Source organism: Sus scrofa, chromosome 4 (assembly GCF_000003025.6).
Source record: "Sus scrofa isolate TJ Tabasco breed Duroc chromosome 4, Sscrofa11.1, whole genome shotgun sequence".
Classification (NCBI taxonomy): Eukaryota; Metazoa; Chordata; class Mammalia; order Artiodactyla; family Suidae; genus Sus; species Sus scrofa.
The window spans coordinates 118,313,260-118,340,003 of record NC_010446.5 but is presented as its reverse complement, the minus strand read 5'-3'; the positions used below and the strand labels follow the sequence as shown (position 1 = coordinate 118,340,003).

Below are 26,744 nucleotides of genomic sequence, written 5' to 3'. Positions count from 1 at the left end.
GTACTTAACCGAAGTTCGTTTTCTCCCACCTCCCTTAAGTATGATAATTTGACTCTGGAACAAACGACTAAACTGCTGTTGACTGGAGCTCACTCCGGTGACTCTTTCATTAGCGCTTATGTAAATGAGAGGTACAAACCATCCAACGGTCATGAGACAGCGCGAAGGATAAATAGCCTTCACTGGGGCCGCTCATTTCAACCATCACTGACTGGTCATGGCGTGTGAAGGACAAGAAGACGCAGGCAAGCTCCTTCGCTGGGTCACAGTTCAAAGGACTCCTAACACAGAACTTCTTGTTCCCACAGTCTGAAGCATTGAACTAGAAAAATGACAGGGGAAAAAAGTCTTAATTATCAAACAGGCAGTTCATTTCCAATGACAGAAGAGCCACGACCTCGAAGTATGGGTTTTAACAAGAATACCTTTTAATAATAAGGATTCGAATAAAGGAACATTGACACATGCCAAATTAGAAATAACCAAAGCAGTAGTTAGGTTATGAACTTTGAAACTTAATTAATTTTAATGAAAGTTTGGAAGACATAACATTAGCTGGACTGTAATTATGCATGAGTATTAAAATCCCTTTAATACACAAAATATTTCACATTAATTATGTTCTGGAGCAAAGTCCCTGGTAAATTTTGAGAAATTTCTCAGGGAATATTTAAGTCCACACTGACATTCTTGCCTAATACCCTCTAGTTTTCAGAGATGGAATTATTAAAAGCAAACAAAAAACTTTTAGCAAGTTTTTATATTTAGATCATGGATTCAGCTTCTAGAATTCAGTTTCAAATTTCACATTAATACGATAAAAATGTTTACTCCTATATATACCACCACTCCAAATAACAGTAATAACAATTTAGTGGGGGAGAAACAATTACAGTGATTTAACTCAGAGCTCCTTGGCATGGCAAGTAAGAAAAAGAGTACTGAAAAATCTCACGTTTACAACTCAACAGAGCAAGCAAACGAGCAGTCATCTTGGCTAGAATGAGCTGTGACAGTTCATTTCAGAAGAGAGCTGAACAGATTTAATGGGGACTATACAGGAAAAAAACTCTGATTTTTTTCTTCTACTCTGCGAATAGTTATAGCCACCCAATAGGTGTGGGTTTTTCCAGACCAATAACTCTCTGCAGACACCCACTGGGTGTCCTACAATCCAGTTTTCTCCTGACACTATCTGAATTCAGTGTCAGATCCCACTGGTTAAGTGCTCAGGCCCACAAAACGGCACCCACTTCAGATGCCAGTCACAGATGCCAGTCACATGCCCCAGGCTGTCACCTGTATTTCTGAACAGTCAGCCAAATATTGAAGGTTTCCACGATCCCCTCCTCAGGTTAGATAATTTATTAAGATGGCTCACAGAACTCAGGAAAAGAGTCTAGTTACTAGATTTATTTTTTCACTTACCAGTTTATTATAAAAGGATATGGACCCAGGAAGGGCCGTAGAGCGGTACATAGGAAGGGAGGTGAGTCACCACCCTCCCAGCACCTCCAAGGGGTCTATGACCCAGAAGCTCTCTGAACCCCATACTTTTGGGGTTCCACCATGTGGGCATGATGGATTATGAGCTCAATTTTCAGCCCCCCTCCTCTCTCTGGAGAATGGGATTGTGGGGGGGAACCAAAAAGCTGAGAGCTTCTAATCCTGGCCCTTTTGGAGACCAGTCCCCATACAGGAGTTTACCAAGAGTCACCTTAGAACAAAAGATGCCCCCATCATCCAGGAAATTCCAAGAGATTTAGCAGCTCTATAGCAGGAACTGAGGTCAAAGGTCAATTACAAGCAGGAACCAGGGCAGAAGCATATACACACACACACATCTTATTATATATTATTATAACATATTCTTATATACCATATATGTATACATATACATACATCTTATTATTTCACAGGAACTTAAAGAGAAATCAGAGTAGGGGAGTTCCCGTTGTGGCTCAGTGGTTAATGAAACCGACTGGCAATCATGAGGTTGCAGGTTCGATCCCTGGCCTCGCTCAGTGGGTTAAGGATCTGGCATTGGCTGTGGTGCAGACCGGCAGCTACAGCTCTAATTCTGCCCCTAGCCTGGGAACCTCCATATGCTGTGAGTGCAGCCCTTAAAAAAAAAAAAAAAAAAAAAAAAAAAGACAAGAGACAAGAGACAAGAGAAATCACAGTAAATGGGTGCGAACAAGCCCCTAGGAGCTAGGAAATGTGTGTTTTGGTCTCTGCTCTCCCCTCTACTCATCACATTTGCTAACGAACCTATTCTCTCAGGGTCTCTGTACCTTTAACTATGCAACAGGGACTGAAGGAAACAGACTTCGAGGTCTCCTCCAGCTCTGGGCAAATGCAACCATCCTATGACTCTGAATAAACTTCCCTAAAATTAGAGATAATAATTTCCTATTGTATTTGTGGTGCAGAGATACAGTAAAAGGCTCCAACAAGAACTAATGCCTTCTATACGCATATACATAATGATAATAAGCTTGTCAATAGATTCCTAGTGGGAAGCTCGGGTCCAAACTGATCGTGGACTCCCCTAAAGCAGCTTTTAAATAAACATTAAGACTAAGTAAACTGACAATTAGTGCAAATAATCGACAGAATTTTTTGGTCAAACAGAAGTTCATAATAAGGTAATCAAATGTCCCACCATACACTGCATAATGTAGAAAAGAAAGAAAACAAAATGAGACCTAATATAGGAGTACAAGAGCTTTATTTTGTCTTTCCTATGAGAACAAAGAGTTATAAAAGACAAGAAAGGGAAGAAAAAGAAAATATGAACTCATATTTACTGAACATCTATTAAATGCCAAGCAATTAGAAACCTTAGATGCATTATACTGCTTAATTCTCATAGTGATACTAGGTAAGAACTAGATATTATTACTTCTCATTTTATAGGTAAAGAAACAGACTTTGAGAATCAAGTAATTTGTCCAAAGCCAAACAAAAAATGGACAAATCAAGATTCAGGCCCAAGTTTTGGTCTTACAACTATATTATCCTGCCTTAAGAAATTTTTCATTATATTCACTTCTGAATTGATAAGTATAATGTATCAGAAATGCCTTCAGTAAAAATTTCCAATGTTTCTAATATGTATTACCCTTTCTAAGAAAAACTAAAAACAGAATTACCATTTGATCCAGCAATCCCACTCCTAGGCATATACCCAGAGAAAACCATGACTCGAAAAGACAGATGTACTCCAATGTTCATTGCAGCACTATTTGCAATAGCCAAGACATGGAAACAACCTATTTCCTTCAACAGAGAAGTGCATCAAGAAGATGCGGTACATATACATAATGGAATATTACTCAGCAATTAAAAGGAATGAAATAATGGCATTTTTAGCAACATGGATGGACCTAGAAATTATCATGCTAAGTGAGGTCAGTCAGACAATGAGACACCAGCATTGTATGCTATCACTGACATGTGGAATCTGAAAAAAGGACAGAATGAACTTCTTTACAGAACAGACAATGACTCAAAGACTTTGAAAAAACTTATGGTTTCCAAAGGAGACAGTTGGGGGGGTGGGGAGATGCACTGGGGGTGTGGGAGGGAAGTCCTATAAAATTGGATTGTGATGATCATTGTACAACCATAAACGTAATAAATTCATTGAGTAATAAATTTTTTTTTTTTTTTTTTTGCTTTTTGCTTTTAAGGATGCACCTGTGGCATATGGAAGTTCCAAGGCTAGGGGTCAAATGGGAACTGCAGCTGCTGGCCTATACCACAGCCATGGCAATATCGGGTCGTTAACCCACTGGGCGAGGCCAGGGATTGAACCCACATCCTCATGGATACTAGTCAGATTCATAACCCACCGAGTCAGAACAGGAACTCCCTTAACCATAATTATTTTGAATCAGAGGGCCCAAAGGGAATTCTAGCTGATAAGCCTGCAAGAGTTTCTGTGTTTTGGCCTTAATGAAGTAAGATCAAAGAATTATATCACCATTTCAAGATTCTCTTCTAAATCTTGTCTAAATTTAGCTTCAGCTTTAAGCTCCCTCTCCATATTTGTTATTTGGCAACAACAAAAGAAAGCTGCTGCTTCAGATTTTTTTTTCAAATGAAAACGTAACCTCTGCTAGTATAGACTACATGCGATTGTCATAACCACACCTTAAATGTACAGTGTCTTGCACTCCCCTTATTCTAACCTGTAAGTCACAATGCTGCAATGAAAACTTCCTCCTGATTTCCTGAAGGGAATCCAAAAACTTGCTCCCACAATCCAGGACAGTTACTTCTCTGCACGTTCCTGAGCACAGAACCACAATTTCCAAGGAATCGGTTCCTTTAGATTGCATTTGGTAAAACCATAAAAAAAAATTACTTACTGATTTGGTTAAATGGGAGATTGGAGACAATGTTGGCATGGGTGCTACTGTAGCTTCAGGTGTTGTAAAAGGAGGTACATTTGGTCGTGAAATCACAGGACCAGGAATCTTCACCCAGTAGATCTTGTACTTCTCAACGACCGTGACTCTAAAGTGCAGTACCAGTGAGATAAGCGTTTAGGCAGAACCATGATTGTGGCTCATCATAATCAAACCAAGGAAAAAAAAGAATGAACCACAGACATAAAACTAAGTAGAGGTGTACTTCGGAGATATTTCAGGTTTTGTTTCAGACCACTACAATAAAGTAAATATCACAATACAGTGAGTCACAGAATTTTTTGGTTTTTCAGTGCATATAAAACTTATGTTTACGCTATACATAAGTGTAAACTATACATAAGTGCACTATTAAGTATACAACAGCACTGTCAAAAAAAAAAAAAAACACATAAATACCTTAATTTAAAAAGACCTCATTGCCGGGAGTTCCTGTTGTGGCTCAAATCCAACTAGTATCCATGAGGATGTCAGTTCAATCCCCGGCCTCTCCAGCATTGCTGTGAGCTGTGGTGTCGGCCGCACACGTAGCTCGGATCTCGCACTGCTATGGCTGCGATGTAGGCCCACAGCTACAGCTCCAATTTGACCCCTAGCCTAGGAACTTCCACATGCAGCAGGTGTGGCCCTAAAAAGCAAAAAAACAAACAAACAAAAAAAAAAACTCGTTGCTAAAAAATACTATCATCCGAGCCTTTAGCAAATTAGAGCAGTAACATCAAAGATCACCAATCACAATAAATATAAAAATGATGAAAAAGTATGAAATATTTTCATCTTTGACAATTACCAAAATGTGGCACAGAGACACAAAGTGAGCAAATGCTATTGGAAAAATAGCACCCACAGACCTACCTGCTTGATGCCAGGTTGCCGCAAACCTTCAATGTGTAAAAGAAAATCGCCGTATCTGTGAAGCCCAATAATGCAAAGCGCAATAAAACAAGAATGCCTGTGGTACTTAACAGTACCACTAATTTTGTATGAAGCAAATCTCCAATGACCTTCTTCCACCTCATCACTCTGTGAACTTCTATTGCTCCCTCTTTCTCTCACTCCTTCTCTTGCTCTTCTCTTACTTGTCTGTTCTTTAGACAAATTCACAGCAGCCACGAATGCCAGACCACAGACTCAACTGCATAGATTTGTTCTCTCTGACATATAAACTGACTATTATTACACTTTTCATGGTGGTGGTTCAAATTATTCCAAAAGGCATGTGTAGCAGGAAGTTACAAGAAGAAGCTCTATAAAAGCTGCATGAGCAACTATCAGCTTTCCTTGGGGTCACGTCCCCTTTTCACATTCCACTCAATGCACAGGTGCAAAGCTGTGTTACTGTGTGCTGCTGACCGGTGCACAAAGTAAAGCAGAAAATAGAGACAGGCTAGGAGAGCAAGTCTCCCTTTAAAATACAACACCACTCAGGAATCATTATATGACTTTGTGACATTCCATTTCCCCTTGTATGTAAGATTAATAGAGAAGCACTAGTCTAATTCTACTGAATTTCATAATTCTGAGAGGCACACAGGATCTTAACTTTTTTCTGACAGTCTAATCTGCAAGTTGTAACGCTAAAAAATATGTCACCAAAATTTCAGAACTGTTTTTTCTATATATTTTCATACTAAATACAGGAACAAATCTAAACAAATTTTAAGTCCATATACCACATGGACTCAAGCACTAACTGATGGGTCTTCATGTGAAAGGCAGTACATACAATAATACTTCATTCACTCAACAAATGTCTATTAAGTGTCTATCAGGTCCTAGGCTAGGTGCTCAGTATATACTGCTGGAAAAAAAAACAAACAAAAAGGCAAAACAACCACTTACATCAGAAAGGTGGTGTCATTAGTATACCAAACCTCTCCCACACAAATGAATGTTCATGGGTATAAAAAATGATGCAGAGTATTATTATTTCAATTATCTAGTTACAGAGTTGTAAAACTCTTCTACTCACAGAAACTTTATGTGATTTGGGGTACTGCTTGGAGCATTCCAATAGACTTTGACTTCTGTTTTTTTGGATGGACTCGTGTGACTCACAGCTGATCCCTGAAATAAAATGGAAAAGAACTACCATTCAGTCACTCAATAGCTCAGTATGGCTTGAACTACCACCACTTTGCAAAGTAATTTATCATTGCATGGCCTTGGCATTCTGGTAAAGACTTTTATTTAGAACAGAAACTCAGGTACTCAATAAATATATGTTGACTGGTTGACACCGAATTAGCAGCTGGCATTATGAATAACTAGTCAGCAGAAATTTAAGAACTGAAGAGAGTTATGAGTTTTGGATGTGTTAATGCTGTGTGGAGCCTTCTAATTATTTCATTTATACTCTAAGTTCATATTTTCATTATTTGATACAAATAGAAGGCAGAAAATAATCCAAAGAAAAAGTTTCTGTCTCCAAATATATAGAATTATATTTTAGTAATTCCTTTCTCTTGAACAATCTTGTTCCCACTGTCATTCATCTGGCAAATTCCTTCCTGTTCTTTGAGGTCTAGCTGAGGTCATCTCCTCCAAGAAGCTCTCTCTCAGCTCCCTCCAGCCTATATGTGGCACCTCTGCCATGCTTTCCACGCACCCTGTGTTTGGTTCTAACCGAAGTCATCATACTGTTACTTCTGTGTCTATCCTATAAGCTGTATGTTCTACTTACGCGCCATATAGCATATGCCCATATGCTTTATTTATGAGTGAGGCTACGAACTCTTCAAAGAACAAGAATAAGTCTTGTTCATCACTATATTCCTTGCTGGAAAGTTCCTGGTATAATAAATGTTCATAGATTAATAAATTACTTACAAAAATTAGACCTATGTTCTACTCTAGAACTGTACCTTCAATATTAATAGCCTCCAAAATTTAATATAACAAAGGTCAATATTATATAAAACATCAAAAGCTATGAAGTCTTCAAGCTATGTTTCTAGGGTGCTGATGTGTAAAGATATATTGCCAGTAGAAAATTTAGAGGGAAAGACTGCTCATTGTGAATCGATCCAGATGTCTGCAGTACATGGGCAATGACACTGTTTATCTTGCAAACACCACCCTGTAGTAAAAGGACCCATGGAACTGAGAGAAGTCAGCTTTAAACGAAATACAAACCCGTATGTCTTCACAGGTCAGAAGCTGTGACACTTCGCTGTCAATTAATGTGAAGGAGCCAATAGGAGGGCCACTCAAATTCTCAGCATCACGTGCTTCTACGAGAAAGCCTTTAAATGGCTTCCCTGACAAAGTAACTGAGAAACAAACAAAAAGAGGTTTAGCAGGAGTTCCCTTGGTGGCTCAGGGGTTAAAAAACTCAACTAGGATCCATGAAGATGCGGGTTCGATTCCTGGCCTCGATCAGTAGGTTGAAGATTCAGTGTTGCCATGAGCTGTGGTGTGGGCCACAGATGTGGCTCAGATCCAGCATTGCTCTGGCTGTGGTGCAGGCTGGCAGCTTTAGCTCCAATTCCACCCCCAGCCTGGGAATTTCCATGTGCCGCAGGTATGGCCCTAAAAAGCAAGAAGAAAAAAAAAAAAAAAAAAGAGGTTCAGCAACATCCCAAGGAAAAAAACTGTTTGGAGGAGGCCTGTCACCACATCAGATGTATACACACAAAACTATTCCAAAAGGGAAAAACAGAAATCATCCTACAAACAAAGAAATTCCATGCTCTGTCCCACAGGACATTGTTCTGTGAGATCTAACAGCCAGTCCATGGAGAAGAAGAGGGATTTAGTTACGATCAGGGGCAGTCCATGGGGCCAAAGAGGTTCAAAAAATGCTGAGTATCACTTACGATGGAGCATGACAGTGGGAGAAAAAAGAATGTATACATGTATGTGTAACTGGGTCACTATGCTGTACGGTAGAAAACAAATTTGTATTGGGGAAATAACAATAAAAAAAAATGCTGAGTAACAGTAAATATTTGCATCTCTACTACAATTCCCTCAGGGCCTTTAACATCCTACTGTGCAGAGTTCCCGGTGTGGCTGAGCAGGTTACAAACCTGACTAGTATCCATGAGGTTGCAGATTCGATCCCTGACCTTGCTCAGTGGGTCAGGGATCCGGCGTTGCCATGAGCTGTGGTGTAGGCCACAGATGAGGCTTGGATCCCACGCTGCTGTGGTTGTGGCATAAGCCAGCAGCTGTAGCTCTGATTTGACCCCTAGCCTGAGAATTTCCATATGCTGCAGATGCAGCCTTTAAAAAGCAGCAAAATAATAATAATAATCCATCCTACTGTGCCATATGAAACTCTAAGAAGTACTGTATATATAATGCATAGTATTCCAAACTGATTTTTCCATACCTCCTTTTTGTTAGAGTATCTGTTAATATTTTGCATTTCTAAAGCTCCAGAAAATAATTTGTAAAATGCTGTTGTAGATATACCTTTACTAGTCACCCTACATTTTGCCAGAAACACAGAGATTATACTATATCAAGAAGGATAAATGTTTAACACCTTAAGCCAGTAAAATAAACTTTATTTTCATATTTTATTGAGTAAACAGTACTGTTAATGAAAACATAGAAAATAATAATGAAAATATATTTTAAAACCTATTCTGAATGGGCAGTAAACATACTACTTAAGTAATATCGTCATCTCTATAGCAGTTAAACACAAAAATGAGAAGTGTAAGATCACAGTATCTTATGAAAACAGGTGAACAGATTTAAACGAAACTGTATAAATCCAACAATACAAAGACTCGACGTGCGACATCTAGTTAACACCAGACAGTACCTTTGATCTGATCTCCTGGCAGGAATGTCGTCTGACTCACTGAAATGTGGTGAACAGGATCAGACTGCGGAGAGTGACCGTGTTCAGGAACCATCCCATGGCATGACTTCGTCACTTTTCCACTGGGATAATTAACCACAGAACTAAGGTGCAACAGAAGTATGAAGGCACCAACGGTAAATCCAGGAACTGCCATCTTAAAAAGAAGATTAAAAGCACATTATTTTCACAAGTAAATAAAATACAAAAGCTTTCATACCACAGGACAGTAAGTTCTAGCCAACTACTTGCTTGCAATAAATCAGTTAAACACCACATTCTCAAATATATGTAATATAAAGAATATGCTGGAGTTCCTGTTGTGGCACAGCAGAAAGGAATCCGACTAGGAACCATGAGGTTTTGGGTTCGATCCCTGGCCTTGCTCGGTGGGTTAAGGATCCAGCATTGCCATCAGCTGTGGTGTAGGTCACAGACATGACTGGGATCTGGGGTTGCTGTGGCTGTGGTGTAGGCCGGCAGCTGTAGCTCTGAATCGACCCCTTAGCCTCGGAACCTCCATGTGCCGCAAGTGCAGCTCTAAAAAAAAAGCAAAAAAAAAAAAAGAATATGCTATATGAAGTCTGACCTGAATTTGAATCTCAGCTCTATCAATTACTGAGACTTTAGGCAAGTCACGTAACCCTCCTTCTTTACCCAAAAAATAAGGAAATGAAAACCCTCCTTCCAAACCTATTTTAATAAAATTCAGATACAGCCAAAAAGTCTGACAAGGAAGATAATAAACGTTAGCTTTTGTTAGCATGATTGGGAAATAATAATCCAATACAAGCAAATGATTCCACTTCATCCTAGAAACCTTAAAGAATAAATAAGAATTGTTTCTCCTGCATTTAAATATGATCACCTGAATAAATCTGATGTGATTCCTCTCAACTTTCCGTTAATCTAATCATGACGACAGAGCAGATAATTTAATTTGCCCCACTGAAAACCGAAGATAATCAAATGCAAGAGACAATATTTTTACTACCTATAGTCAAGATACTTCTGAATTAAGAAACACAACTGTTAGCCCAAGGAATTTTCTTCTCTCATCCAGTTTGTCTGCCTCTTGTCATCTGCCTAATAGAAAACCAGCCCCACCCTCATCTAGCCTACATCAACCACCTAATCTGTGCATATATTCAGAACCTGCAAATCATAGCATTTTACAAGGCTAGAGGTAGATGGGATAAGACATGTTTATGGCAGTAAAGTCCACACAGTGGCTGCAGATGGGCAGAAGCCAAGAAACCCAGAAGCAGTTCATTCTCCATAAAAATGTGGGTTTTCTATACCATTAACTCTGGTCATAGACAAAATAAAAGCATCCTTAGAAACTCCAGGAAAAAATTATCCTTCTATAGTCATGTAAATTACACACCCCACATTGGACTAGAGCTAAACTACAGAAATTCCCTGCTAGACACCAGAAATTGTGCAGGAGCTACACTCTTTTAAGCAGGCCTGAATCTTACATCGGTGGCTATCAAGTAAATAGCTTAGGGTCCAACTGCATATCACTATATTTTATCAAACATTGAAGCTAGACAGAATTCATTTCATTTAAGGATAAGCAAAAGTAACAAACAAAGGAACCATAGAAAAATGAACTAAAGAAAAAAATCTATAGCATAAGAGAAGCTCAAGAGTTCTCCATAGACTCAGAAGAAAAGCACAACTCTGAAAATGATTAATTTCTATAGGAAAAAATATTTAAGAAAATAACTGCTAAAGAATGGAGCAATAGGAAAATTTTCTGTTCAAACATTGCTTCCAGGTCCTTTTGTCGGAGGGAAATCTGCTTTTAGGCTCATACAAGATTTAGTGAAAAGGATCAAAGTCATCATTTTAACCATGTGATCTTGGCCAAGGTATCATGAAGATTAAGCGCAGAAATGCCCCTCGCCTAGAGAACGGTGGAGTGGGAAGAGTTAGTCTGATTTAACACAGACTTATTTTGCACTGACTTCCTGTCAGGTGAAAGTGGAAACAAGACTTGATTTCTAGTCTCTGCTGTGCATTAGGTAGCTCAGTAATGTCAATCAGGTCACTTAATCTCTGTCTCAGTTTCTTCGTTTGCAAAATATAACCAGTGATCTAGAAAAAATTTAGGGTCAATCCTAACATGATTTTAAGAAAGCAAAGTGAAAAAGCATACTGGGAATTTTTAGAACATGGAGTATGAGACAGGAAAGGGAAGTGACTAAGACACCACTACATGTCTTTCATTAGGAAAATATAACAAAGTCAGAGAGGGAAGTAGACAACAGCAAGTCCCTTGACCAAGATAAAATTCTGTTTTCATTACGATGGCCAATGACACTTTTCGGTTAATGATTTAAAGAACAAACTTTTTCAAATAAATACGTTAATTCATTAGCCAACCTATGCCAACAGACTGCATAGTTATAAAAAGGAATAGTTAACTCACAGAAACATCTAAGCTAAAGCTATGGAATGTGGATAGTGAGCTATTATATTACAAGATCATTCCTTCAAGCACTGAAAACACTCTCACCAATTCTGTACGATTTTTACAAGTTTTTAATATTTATATTCTATCATGTATACAATGTAGAGAATAAGAGATACCATAACTTGTATTTTGTCATCCCATGACAAAGACAAACCCATTAGCTTAAAAGGTTAAAAGTTACCCTGAGTCTCTAACTGAAATATTATCAAACCCGATAAGGTTTATACAGTTTTCTTTCTTGCCTGAAAGACAGGCACTTAGTAAAAAGGTACAATGATTTCTTATACCATGCCACATACATACTACATACATGTATGCTTATCTGCATACATCTCACACAAAGATAAAACTGCAAAACAAGTATATTCTTTATTATTTAAATGCCAAATTCTTGTACTTGGATGAAGATCATAATTGTGATTGAGAACCACGGCCATTAATCAGGACAATATATTTATGACAACAAAGTAAAACTCAGATAAAATGAGAAGAATCCAACTGAAAAATATTTAGATGTGAGAAAAAAGATTATGTGTTAATTAAGGATCTTTAAATAAAATGGTCATGAAATGTGTTTTTATTGAGTCTTTTTATTTAAGTGCCTTTTTATCTTTTAAACCATGTCAGATGATTAAGCGAGCAAATAACTAATCAAGTCCAGCTATATTGCATTCAAGCTCTACCTTTTATTATTAGTCATTTGTTTTACATGAAGGCATCAAAGGAGTTCAAAAGTTAACATACACATGAAAACTTGTGGGAACTAGCCTAGTAACACCCACTCTCACCATCCAACCTATAAGTGTGTAAGCACACACTGAGGGTCTTGCTAGCAAGCTTTTCTCAATTTAAAAAAAAAGTTGCAAAAAAAAGCAAATACTTAACCAAAAGAGTTTCCTATAAAAATCTAAATAATCTGGAAAAGGATTTTTTTTGCTACTGTGTTTTTTTTTACCATGAAGTAAGAAATCCTTTAAAATTATGACCCTGCAAACATTTCAAGAGATGCTATTTACTTTTGCCACATAAAAAAACTCCTGTGTTTCCTATTCCTTCCTTTGTTATGCTGGGTACATTCTACCAGATTGTTATTTCATAACCTACCAATGAATTCTAACCTGAAGTTAAGACAAACAAAAACTATAACTATAGTTCATAAATTAGCTTTTTTCATAATGATTTTCTATAAAAGGGAAAGAATTCTTCACCCAAGTAGTATCTTTACTTTTTTATAGTATTTTTTCTTCTGGTTTTATTGAGCTATAATTGACATGTAAGCACTGTGTAAGTTTAAGGTATACTGTGTAATAATTTGATTTACATACATCATGAAACAATTATCACCATACATCATAAACTTTGTTTTAGTTTAGTGACCATCCATCATGAAAAAAAAAAGTTTTTAATTTTTTAAAATGAAAAATTAATCAAGAGTCACTCTGAGAAAGAAATGGAAATTTTTATTTGAGCCAAAGTAAGGATTACAACCTGGAAGACAGTCTCTCAGAGAGCTCTGAGAACTGCTCCAAAGAGGTAAGGGGGGAGGGCCAGTATATATGTGATTTTGGAGAGGGGCTGCACGTTATCAAGCACACAGCTTGGAGTAAGGCTGTTATTCCAGAGGAACAGATCTCTCGGCTAACGATTACAGTGCTTTTCTAAGTACGGGAACATGCAAGAAACTGGGTTCATGAAATTGTCTCCTGAAAATATCTATCTGAAATCCTGTTCTTCCCGTTCTCCCAAAGCACAGAGTGCCTCATCCAGATTTTCACCCTGAACTCCTTTCAGGGTGAGCCTCGGGGTAGCAGCTGTGACTTGAGGTACACATACCCTGAGAGCTGATGACCTGACTGTTGAGGAAGTGGATGGCGGGCAGCATTCTTTACAATCCCTTCCCTTTGGGTCTTAATTTCTACTGTGGTTTGGGAGGCATTTTGTGACCAAACTGTCCTATGGCACTAGGAATGCTAGAGGATTTCTTGGATAGGCCCCTCAATGGGCTAATACTGAATGAAGCCCAGTGAACAGCAGCCAAAAGTCTCTGGACCACCTGTCTCACTAGTCTGTTATGGTCCAGGAAATGGTTCCCTTCTGCCGATTTTTTCCACATCCAGAGTTACACTGTTACTATCATTCATCTTATAATACTATCCATTTCATCAATTGTGTCAGGTCTCCTTACCACCACCAAATTTATCTGAGGCTTGGTCACACATCTGATAATGTGAGAAACAACAATCTTATAAAATAGGCAGAATGCAAATAACACTGATAGCTAGTAACACTGATAAGGTCATAAGTAAGTATTCAAGCTAAGAACCTCCATTAGATGCCACCCAGTATTTCCCCAGGTCATGTGACTGGGCTGTTCCACACCAATCACTACCTTTAAGGAGAATCATGTGTTGGCAGTGTACATAAACCTCCCCACAAATGTCTACATGCACAAGGTGAGTGGTCCTCAACCCCTTACTGGACTGAGAGAGGAATGCTATCTTCTAAGGAGCTACATGGCTGGAGCCAAAAGAAGAAAAATCAATTTTTATGGTTGAGCAGGTATTTCTGTCTTGGTAGAAGTGTAGTTAACCTATAAGGCAGATGCACAATGCACACCAGAGAGAAGGGAGGTGGCCCAAAGGGGAAGTACAAAGATGTTATGTTTAAATTTCTCCTGTCTTGCCTTAAAATGTGAATATTTATTTCATCATAACCATAATATTAAAACATGGCAGGAGTTCCATCGTGGCTCAGTGGTAACAGACCCAACAAGTATCTATGAGGACGCAGGATCCATCCCCAGCCTCGCTCACTGGCTTAGGCATCTGGTGTTACCTTGAGCTGTGGTGTGGTCACAGATGTAGCTCAGATCTGGTATGGCCGTGGCTGTGGCATAGGCCGGCAGCTGCAACTCTGATTCGACCCCTAGCCTGGGAACTTCCATATGCTGCGGGTACAGACCCAGAAAGACAAGAAAAAAAAAAACGACACTGAAATCCCTAAAGCACCTCAATGCTCCTTTCAGAATTTCCATCAACCACACTGTAAATGTTTAAAGTAAATAACTACTTCTTTTCAATATTATTTTCATTTTATTTTATTACTAATATTTCCTCTTATTTCATTACTAATATTACAATGGCATTATTTTCCTTTACTTCATTATAAGTATAAAATTCTTCAATTAATTTATAAGTTAAACCCACTTTCGCTTCTAGACTTTTGGCCTAGAAACCGAACCATTTATAGTATGTCTTCCATTAAAAACTGGAATTGAAATTCCAAGTTGAATACAAAATTAATTCCAGGAGCTCCCATCATGGCTCAGTCATTAACGAATCTGACTAGGAACCATGAGGTTGCAGGTTCAATCCCTGGCCTCGCTCAGTGGGTTAACGATCTGGCATTGCTATGGCTGTGGTGTAGGCTGGCAGCTACAGCTCCGATTAGACCCCTAGCCTGGGAACCTCCATATGCCGCAGGAACAGCCCTAGAAAAGGTAAAAGACAAAAAACAAACAAACAAAAAAAGAAATTAATTCTGAGACACAGCACATGTGTAATTTCATCATTTCATCTAGGATCTGGGGCAAACCTGGCAGGCCTGTGACCAAAACCTAAAAGGACTGGAGTGGGAGGTACAAATAGTATTCACTTGTAGAGTGGCAGAGTCTGGCAGAAAAAGTTTTAGGAAAGTAGCTAGAACCATAGAAGGATAAGATTGATAAAGTCAGAAAAGTTAAAACTAAGCATGTAGATATACAGGAAGCAGTAAAATTTCTATAATAATATGGAAATGATTACGGTGTCACAATAAAGAGGGAAAGAAAGGTGACAGTGTGAAGAAGAAAAAGAAATAAGTATTGGGAGTTCCCCTTGTGGTGCAACGGAAACGAATCCAACTAGCATCCATGAGGATTCGTGTTCAACCCCTGGGTTGGGGATCCAGCATTGCAGTGAGCTGCTGTGTAGGCTGCAGATGTGGCTTGGATCCCATGTTGCTGTGGCTGTGGTGTAGACTGGCAGCCACAGCTCTGATTTGACCCCTAGCCTGAGAACCTCCATATGCCCCAGGTGCATCCCTAAAAAGAAAAGCAAGAAAGTACCAGGTATTTGATGACAGTCTGGTAGCTACTATATCTTATATAATCCATTTTTAGAGACAAAGATACTGAGACCGGGAGTGTACCCTAAATCATGCACACTCTTAGAGTTAGAACCTAAATCTAAATGCAACATCTGCATTCTCTTCACTCAACATCACTGCTCCCTCCTTGAAGACAGAGGGATGTGGAAAGTAAACAGATACAGCAAGGATCCAAATTTCACAATGAACAATGCAAATGGGGGTTTACTGCGACAAAGGTGAACTCCAAATTGGCCTACTTAATTCAGAATGTTGGGTGCACTCTAAGAGTCTGAGAAACAATGCAGAGATTTCTTTCATAGAACCAAAGCTCTTGAAAGAATGGATATAAAAACAACTATTTCAATGCCTAAAAACACTAACTTGTCAATAAGTGGTAATTGTCATTATTTGTCATCACTATTAATCTTCCATATCACCAGTATGTGCTAATTTCTTTTGAACACTGCTGTGGTTAGACAACTGAGGTTTTCATATATTTATTTTATCTGCATTTAATTTGTTCAAGCTTTCTGAAATATTTCAGAAAATTTGCTTTCCTTCTTTCCAGTAATTTAACTTTACCTTCATAGAAAACTTCTACATCCAGAGTTAAACTGACTTTGATAGCTGAATCTTAAATTATAGGGAAACTGAAAAATAGGTCAAGTATTTCCACGTCCCCAGATTAAAACGTTTCAGACTCCATTTTCACAGCAGGAAACATAGAGAAAAATGATTTTTTAAATTAACAATAGGAGTTATGACATTTTCAGAGAAGGTTCTAAAAAACAAAGAGCATAAAAAATGGCATACTGAATACCAATTTGAGATCTGTCAGGTTTGACAACTTAAAATGGCCAAAAATAATTCTGAAAAAGAATTTAGACTTTAAATGGAAGCAAGAAAAAGTAAAAGGAGAGGTAGAGGGAAAACCACTGAAGCAAAGGGAACGGGGAGCTCTCCAACCTAATTCGGATCCCCTCATCACGGCATCCTCAGAAAATAACTCGTCCTTATTTGCTCTCGAAAAATGACTCAAGCAAATATCTTAATACATATAGAGCATGACCCCCACTATAGTCCTGTCCTCAAAACACTGTTAGGTACTAAGCGGAATGGACCCTTCTCTAAAAACACAAAATTAATAGATGAAACCAAAGTATATACTATTAATCTATCATTTAAACGATGTTACCATTTACCGAATGTCTGTTCTATTCCAGTCAACACAGTTACCTGCTTTACATGTATGAACCCTAATCCTTGTCGGGGGGGGAAGGTTTTTTGTTGCATGGAAATTGAAGCTCATGGAGATTGTACAAACCACTGCCTAAGATCACATAGGGATAGAACAGGAAAAAATTTCCACTGTAGAGATTTAGAGGTACAGGAGAATCTCATAGAAGAGCTGAAGGCTTACAACACATCAGGCATCAAGTCAAGGACTTAGCACACATTCCTCAAAAGATATGGGGGGTACTTCTGTCCCAACACGTAAAACAGGGCACTGACTAAGATTCTTGCTAGGGCCACACCAAATGAGTGGTGAAAAGTACTCCAAGGTTTTAACCACGAAGCCATCCGATTTCACATCAGACACTTAAAGCTGACACGGTTAGTAAGTAAGGGATTCAGAGTGAGCACAGTTTGAATGGGATCAATAAAAGAACTAAAGGTAGAAAGAAAAAAGTGAGAATGGACTTTGGAGAGCAATAAAAAATAGCCTACCTACATTCAAGGTCAAATGTTAGAAATACTCATTGCAAAAATTGTTACAATTAAGTCTGGTTCCTCTTCATGACCTTTACATGAAGATACTCATCCCCAAGACTTTCCCCCTTGGCTATCCCTTCCAGAGCCTCAAGCACCACCCCCAAATGATATTTCCCAAATCTTTCAATGGCCACCACCCTGCATCTCCACAATGCTTTGACTCAAATTTCCAACTATATATAGATTTCTGTTTAGATAACAATGAGTTAAATTTTTCAAAAATGATATTCATGGAGTTCCCTTCATGGCTCAGTGGTTAACAAACCCAATTACGACCCATGAAGATGTGGGTTTGGACCCTGGCCTCATTCAGTGGGTCAAGGATCCAGTGTTGCCATAAGCTGTGGTGTAGGTTGAAGATGCGGCTCAGATCCCGTGTTGCTGTGGCTATGGCATAGGCAAGCAGCTACATCTCTGACTGGACCCCTACCCTGGGAGGAACCTCCCTATGTCGCAAGTGTGGCCCTAAAAAAAAAACTCATTATTTTTGCATCTGACTTTCCTATTTTGATGGTGGCCTGTCAACACACTTCTAGTCAACAAGACAAATGTACAGTGCCTATCATTTCATGCAAAAGGTAAAAGCCTGATAATATCCAATATAAGCAAGGATATGGAGAAATAAAGGGTATAAATTGTCAAGATATTTTTGGAGGAAGTTTGACAGTTTCCTACTAAACTAAAATATGTTTAATCTTTAAGCAAGGAATTTCACTTCTAGGAATGTATCCTACCAAAAAAAAAAAAAAAAAAAAAAAACCACAATGTGCAGCACAAGGAATACAGTCATTTTATAATAACTTTGTATGGAGTATTTTATGTAGTTATTTTATAATAACTTTGTATGGAGTATTTTATGCAGTTATTTTATAATAACTTTGTATGGAGTATATTACATAAAAATTCAAATTACTGTGTTGTACACCTGAAGCTAATATAAGTCAACTATACTTCAATTTTTTGAAAAAGAAAACCCCATGCAATTATTCAAGGATTACCTGTAATAGCAAACACTTAAGACAATTTAGGTAGTTACAAAAACATACTAGGCTATATCCAAACTCTAAAATACTGTATGCCCATTTAAAAGAAAGAGATAAAGTAGACAACGAGAAAAATAACAGCTAATAATTACTGACGGCTTTCTAGGAGCTAGGCGTTTTTTAAGTGCTTTGCAAGTACTTGCTTCACAAAAATCCTAAAACGTGAATCTGCATGTATTTAGGTGGAAACATACTCATGCCACAATGAGAAATGAAAGCAAGCAGATTACAAAATGATACGTAATGTATCAAGTATATATAAAAAGAAAGGGAAAAGAAAAACTTTTACACCGAGCTTTAAACACTCTCATTAGTGGTTACCTGTAAGACAGCGTTTTCAATATGGGAAGAATGGACTTCTTAATCCTCTTTGCATTACATGTCTTTGTTAAGCATATAGTGCTTTATAATTTAAAAAACACTACAAAACATGCTTATATGAAGACTGTAAAGAAACACTTTAAATGAATTGTAAGATGTTTATAATTTTTTCATTTTTCTATTTTTAGTCTATGTTATTCTATGTTATTTTACTGTTTTTATGCGTTCGCATTTTAATAAATAAAACCTCTACTCTTCTTTTAAGATCCCTTTAAAACACCATCAAATAGTCTGTCCTACGAGGCAGTACGCAGTAAGGACTTTGAAATCACACCAGCCCTAAGTTTGAATCCAGCAGGTACCACCTTAGTGTTGACTGACCTTGGTGAATTATTTAACCTCATGCGGCCTTAAATTTCTCATTTAGTTAGAGACAATGATACCAATATCAAGGACCCTGGTGAAGATGAAACAAAATAACATCTTCGAAACATCTAGAATAGAGGAGTTCTCATGTGGCTCAGGAGAAACAAATCTGACTAGTATCCATGAGGACGAAGGTTCAATCCCTGGCCTTTCTGTTCAATGGGTTAAAGGATCGATCCAGCGTTGCTGTGAGCTTTGGTGTAGGTGGCAGATGCGGCTCAGATCTGCTGTGGCTTTGATGTAGGCCAGGGGCTGCAGTTCTGATTCAACCCATAGCCTGGGAACCTCCATATGCCTCAAGTGGGGCCCTAAAAAGACAAAAAAAAAAAAAAAAAAAAATTCTAGCACACTGCCCACCATACACCACGTCTTTCATTAAAATCTTTTTCATGGAATCTTGCCTAATTCCACAAATCTTAAATTAATCAGCCTCCTCTCTCTAAGGCTCCAAAAGCTTTGGTTTTTGCTAATAAAAAATTTCACCACTTTTCTGCCCCAAATGGTTCATTTGCCTTAAGGCAAATTCCTGGAGGCAGCAAAGCCATCCTATTTCTTGATGTCCTTTCATAATGACTACCAGGCGACCTTGAAAGCAAGCTTTCAATGTGATGCAATATGTGATTTCCAGAAAATCTGATGTTACTGAAGTGGACAGGTGTGAAATAGGAGGTATAGCCAGCCAAAAGCATCAACATATTGACTTATTATAAGACTTGGAGTTCCCGTCATGGTGCAGTGGTTAACGAATCCAACTAGGAACCATGAGGTTGCGGGTTCGGTCCCTGCCCTTGCTCAGTGGGTTCAGTCCCTGCACTTGCTCAGTGAGTTAATGATCCAGTGTTGCCTGAGCTGCGGTGTAGGTTGCAGACGCGGCTCGGATCCTGTGTTGCTGTGGCTCTGGCAGTTAGGCTGGCAGCTACAGCTTTGATTAGACCCCTAGCCTGGGACTCTCCATATGCCGCGGGAGCAACCCAAGAAATGCCAAAAAAAAAAAAGGGAGTTCCCGTCGTGGCGCAGTGGTTAACGAATCCGACTAGGAACCATGAGGTTGCGGGTTCGGTCCCTGCCCTTGCTCAGTGGGTTAAGGTTCCGGCGTTGCCATGAGCTGTGGTGTAGGTTGCAGACGTGGCTCAGATCCCGAGTTGCTGTGGCTCTGGCGTAGGCTGGTGGCTGCAGCTCCGATTCGACCCCTAGCCTGGGAACCTCCATATGCCGCGGGAGCGGCCCAAAGAAATAGCAAAAAGACAAAAAAATTAAAATAAATAAAATAAAAACCGTAGATGTCAAGGTAACAGAATTAAATTCTAGGTAAAACGGACATTTAAAAAAAATCTTAAAAAAAAAAGACTTAGGAGAACTCATCTCTTTAAACGAAACCATCCTTTAAAAAGTCTAACTCATGGTTTTCAATAAATCAATAAACCAAATTTTAGCCTCCCACCTCTTCGCTATCCAAACACAATACTCAAATCTTTCCACTTTTTAATTCAGAGAAAAAAGAAAATATCTGAACTAAAAAGTTTAGCTTTGTAGAGAAATATTCCTAATACTACATTTAAAAATCGAAAACTTCCCTTTGCCCCTAGGGCAGCAGGACAAGAAGTAAAATTAAGGGCAGAGATAACATCTAGTCACCTCAGAGACTCTCTGAAATTCTAAAGGCAAACCCAAGGTGGAGGAGTAGGGGGAACTAAGATTCCTAAATTACAAAATACTTTAAAAACCAAATAAAGTTCTAAGTACCTTCATATAGGTAATTATGTCATTAGGTTTAAATGTAGAAGGGAGTTTCCATAGCTAAAATTAAAAAACAAAAAAACAAAAAAACCACTAATGCATGAATAAAGTCCATGCTTTTCATGATCTCAAACACGTTCTACTTACAATTACCCTTTTCATGGGATTAAAGCTCTTTGGTCAAAGTCATGGGACATATTATTAACCTAACTCCTTCGTGAACACTCATTAGCTCAACACAAGCTCACAAGCTCCAGACTATGCTTTGTTAACAAGGCATCCACCCCGCGTCGCTGACCGCCGGGGGTCAGCACAGGCGCCCTCTCTCAGTACCGTCGCCGCGCTAAATTCAATTTTCAAACGCTTTGCAAAGAGTTCTGACCCAAAGAAAACAAGCGACACTTACCTTGAGAAGCAAAGACAGCCTATCTAACTTCCGGTTTTGTTGCAACTTGTCTCTCTTTTCAGCAGCTGGGTGGAGCCAGTTTACCCATAATGAGAAGGGAACGTTTCTCTAACTAAGCGGCAAAACTGGATTTGCCAGGCCAGCGCTAGTTTTAGGACTCCATTTCTGAGAATTAAGGGTTCTGTTTTACACGAACGAACACTTTTTACCAACAAATAATTGTTTCGCTGAGAAAATTAAGTTTTTGTCTTTAACGACAAAACCATTTGAAAATACAACCTGTTGTATATAGTACTAAATAAAGACAAACAAAAGAACCTATTTGTGCTTAGGTAAGGGTTGCCAAATTTAGCGAATTAAAGTATAGGATGTTAAATTCAAATTTCAGATAAACAACTGGTCATTCTTTAATATAAATATCATCCTATGCAATATTTGCAATATTATGTTTAAAAATGGTTCATTGTTTTTCTGAAATTCAAATTTACTATTTTATCTGGCACCCCATTTAGGAAATAACAGCATTTAGCAAACTATTTCAATTAATTACAAAAGGAGTAATAGCATCAGACTGCATAGAACTGAAACTTTTGAAAGTATAAATGACATAATGCCAAGGAATTCTTTTATTATTCAAAATTTACTTTGGAATTTAGTAGTTTTGTTTGTTTTTGTTCCTAAGTCTTTAGCCTTTGTTTTTCCCAAGATTCTTTTTCAAAAGAAAATTTTCAGAGCTAGGAAAAGACAATGTTCTGAAAATATTAAACACTCCACTTCAGACTATGACTAATACGCGCAGACTGGAAAATGGGCTTTGTCCCATTCGCCTTGACCTGTGATCACTGGTGGGCAAACCACAGTAGTAAATTCTCTAAAACCTTTTGGAGAGGGGAGACAACACCAGGGTGTTAATCTTTTCCCTTAGGAACTTGTCACAAATAACAAAAGCCCCTCTACAGGATCTTAGAGGCAGGCTTTAAATAAGGAAAACCCAGTTCTGGTTTTCTATCCTAAAGCTGCTTGGAATGTGAATGAGCTGAAACAAAGTCAGTTGAACCCTCAGTCCTTCCACAAAAAGCTTCAGGTGGTGACATAACTTTCTGCAGTTATAATTAGTCTCTTTCCAGGAAGAGTCCCCAGTGGACACTTTGCATACCAAAAGCATGATAAAAAGTCTATAAAACGAATAATTCTTAGAATATATGGTCATAATCTTTCAACCTAAAGCGCTTTTAGAAGGCAGTATGGTATTTTGTAGAAAGAACTGAATGGAGAGGCTTAGCTCTATCTAAAACCACCCTCTCCAGGCCTATCATTTCCCTTGAAGTCCCCAGTTTAATCCCCCTTATCACTCCCTCCCAGAAGCTCACCTCTACCAGGCTCCTTCATCATCAGCTGCTTCCCAGCTGCCAGAAAGGAAACCAAATTCATTAAAGTGTTCAATGGACCTTGGACTCTGCGAAGCAGATACTATCCTATTGGATCCCACTCTCATACCTCTAAATTAGCAGTCTGCAATTTTTTTTAAAATTTCAGTACACATTTGCAACTCCTATAAATTATTGCACTCCCAAAGGGATATTTGGCTATGGGGCTGATATCTGTCAACATCTATTGTACTAAAAATTAAAAGTGAGAAATATTTAAATACTAACTCACAAATTCCACAAATTTAAATGACAATAATGAACTCACTATATGTTGATATATCTTTTACTATGGCTTCTATGACTGTTTTTCAAAAATAAGAATTTAATGAAAATACTATGTACAAGTAGACAGGTAATAAGGACCTACTGTATAGCACAGGGAAACCTACTCAATACTGTGCAGTAACCTATATGAGAAAAGAATCTGAAAAAGAATGGATATATGTATATGGATAACTGATTTTGCTGTACATCTGAAATTAACATAACTTTTTAAGTCAACTATTCCCCAATAAATTAAAAAAAAAAAGAATTTAGTGAAAAGAGTAGTCTAAATCTTTATAGCTCTCTTCTGTGCTGGGGTTAATGGAAGACAGCTGGCTTCTCATATCTGCTTCTACATTCAATCTGTCACAATATCATATAACACATCATGCAGCTATTGAGAAAAACTACACTGTGCACTCATGAAAGAATAAGCATGAATAAGGCAAATAAAGTATACAAAAACAGTAATAACCCTCTGTTGAGCTTCCCTTTTGACCAAGACATATGTATTGTCCTATCTAAGTCTCACAAGGACTCTAGGTGAGAGGTATTTGTTATAGACATTCTGCAGCTGAGAAGGCTAAGGATGTGCCTGGCTAAATAAACGGCCAAGGGCAGGCAGAGAAAAGTGGCAGACACAGTTCTAAGCCAGAGGTACTAAACTCTACACTGAGCCTCACTGCCAAGTCTGAATGAGGTCTGATGGACCAAACTTATAAATTTTCCCTTCCTATTATAGTCAGCATTTCATCAAAAATTATATTCAAGTAGAACCTCTCCAATAGAGTGGACCCTGCCTCAACTCAATAAATCCAAACACACTGTCTAAAATGGACTCAGTCGGGAGTTCCCGTCGTGGCGCAGTGGTTAACGAATCCGACTAGGAACCATGAGGTTGCGGGTTCGGTCCCTGCCCTTGCTCAGTGGGTTAACGATCCGGCGTTGCCGGGAGCTGTGGTGTAGGTTGCAGACGCGGCTCGGATCCCGCGTTGCTGTGGCTCTGGCGTAGGCCGGTGGCTACAGCTCCGATTCAACCCCTAGCCTGGGAACCTCCATATGCCGCGGGAGCGGCCCAAGAAATAGCAACAACAACAAAAGACAAAAAAAAAAAAAAAAAGATAAAATGGACTCAGTCTTTAATTATGTCCATCTCATCCAAATTCACTTCCCTTCTCTATCTCCACTGCTATCATTCTGGATTATGTCCTCATTAGTTCTCAACTGGACTATGGTCATTATCTACTAAGTGCCTCCAGTTTCTCATCAACCTAATTAGCCATTCCACAGGCTATCATGTTAATCTTTCTAAAGCATAACTCACATCATGTAATTCTCATACCCAAAAAATTTTCACTTACTACTGATTACTGAATGAATGAACATCCAGATTCCATAGACAAATGGTCAAATGAAATAATATCCGTAAATCATCACAGCTGGCACAAAGGTATTTAATAAACAGTACTTAAAAGAAAAAAAAGTTTTATAAATGAAATGCCCCATCTTCCAATAAGCACTTCGCAATACGAAACTGTTCCAAAATTATCCATGAATGTCTGTCCAAACTCTGGTAACTAAATCCATATTTTACATGTTCTCTGACAACTCAAAACTATTCTCAGCATTAGATTAGTAGCAGCAACATTCTTCTTCATATTTTTCTTACCCACCAGTTCAAGGTCACTTCACATTATGCTCCTCTACACACAGCCTATTACCTAAATTATTTGAAATAATGTGAAAACTTTATGATCAATGATCCTGAAGAATATCTGCCACTTCACCCATATCCTTGGCTAGAACTATCTGTGTCTTCAAAAACTAACTAGCATTATTACTGAGACTCAGTTTTGACTTATCGGTAAAATTAATCTCTTCAAAAAATGTTTTTATTTTCACCATAATTCTTTTCCACTAAAAAACCCTTGGAGATGATCTGAAGTCATGACAATAGAGGATAACTCTTTGTGGGCTAGGACACTGCTTTCTGGTAACTCTTTTCAAATGAGATATTTCCTTGTTGTGACACAGCATTCTGCTCTTGGAGAATGTCAAGGCATTTCATCACCCCAGGTATTAAATACCACCAGTCCGCCTCTACCCATTAATAATGATAATCCAAAAAATGCCACTACATGTTTCCAAAGCTGCAGCAGGAAGCACATGCATGGTATAAGAATGGGCCCACCGTGTAAGGCTATGATTAGATGAATCACTCTGGGCCCCGATGGAATGAAACACTTTGCTTTTAAAGAAAATAAATACCAACAGGGTAAAGACCTCAAATACTACACTATTTTAACCATATTATTCTTCCTCAGTTTAAAACAAATGAAAAAGGCAACGGAATGTGGTGAAAAGAACACTGGATCATCCTGGACAAGTCACTTCCGCTCTTTGTTTTTCCTACTCTAAGACTGAAAATAAGGGGTTACAACCAGAACTATATATATTCTGTAAGGTCTTCATGGCAAATTCCTCTTTTTTTTTAAATATTATTTATTTATTTATTTATTTTTGTCTTTTTTAGGGCTGCACCCGGCGCATATGGAAGTTCCCAGGCTAGGGATTGAACGGGAGCTGTAGCCTCTGGCCTACACCACAGCCACAGCCACGTCAGATCTGAGCTGTGCCTGTGACCTACACCCCCTCTCACGGCAATGCCAGATCCTTAACCTACTGAGGGAGGCCAGGGATCGAACCTGCAACCTCATGGATCCTAGTCAGATTCATTAACCACTGAGCCACAATGGGAACTCCCATGACGAATTCTGAATGCACTTTTCTGGTGGACAAGAAGAGGAACAGAAAAAAAAAATTAGGTGAAGGTCACTTAAATTTATCACAATCATCCAATAAATATTTAATCAAGCACCTACTATACGGCAGATATTGTGCTAGATACTGACTTCTATTTGTACAAAGTGGTTGTGCATCTAGTCTAATATATATTATGATTTCTTAGGTGGAGGGAGGGAGGAAGGAAGGAAGCAAGGAAGGAAGGAAGGAAAGAAAGAAAGAAGGAAGGAAGGAAAGAAGGAAAGAAAGAAGGAAGGAAAGAAGGAAAGAAAGAAAGGGAGAATGGGAAGGAGGGAGGAAAGAAGGAAGGAAGGGAGGGAGGGAGGGACAGGAGTATAATTACTCCTGTGGACACACAGTCCTAGCTTTCCAGACACCTGATTTGAGCATGCTCTTTGTCCAAAACCCAACAATGTATGTTTTATGAAGATGAGTTTGGTTTGGACTTGCATGAACACCTCCACTTTTAGAGCTTCAACTCTCTCCTTGATGTGAATAAGCACCCAATATAAAATAGCAGCCCTTTATATAACAATAAATTCAAGTACTGTTTTCCTGCTTTTTAAGATAACGAACATCTCACCATTCAAAAACAGAAGTCACTCTATTTTCTCCTCTGCCAACCCTTATAGCAGGCTGAATGATGGCCTCCAAAAATATTATCTACATCCTAATCCCTG

At 38.5% G+C, this 26,744-nt stretch overlaps 1 protein-coding gene across 10 annotated transcripts in view; it reads right to left on the bottom strand.

Annotated features, from left to right (window-relative positions):
• Positions 1-26,744, bottom strand: part of FRRS1 (ferric chelate reductase 1) — a 114,507-nt gene that overhangs the window by 43,644 nt on the left and 44,119 nt on the right. For 8 of the 10 annotated variants that reach the window (XR_002343004.1, XM_021088478.1, XM_021088483.1 and 5 more), the window contains 5 exons: positions 9,214-9,409; positions 7,572-7,708; positions 6,409-6,503; positions 4,377-4,524; positions 140-322 (listed from right to left, as the gene is read on the bottom strand). Coding sequence is in view for 9 of the 10 variants with exons in the window: in XM_021088478.1 (XP_020944137.1) it covers positions 140-322; positions 4,377-4,524; positions 6,409-6,503; positions 7,572-7,708; positions 9,214-9,409 (759 nt within the window). In the remaining variant the exon portion in view is untranslated. Of the gene's footprint in view, positions 1-139; positions 323-4,376; positions 4,525-6,408; positions 6,504-7,571; positions 7,709-9,213; positions 9,412-21,568; positions 21,668-26,744 lie in introns of those variants that run through there. The other 2 variants (XM_021088479.1, NM_001128486.1) reach the window with 2 other exon arrangements.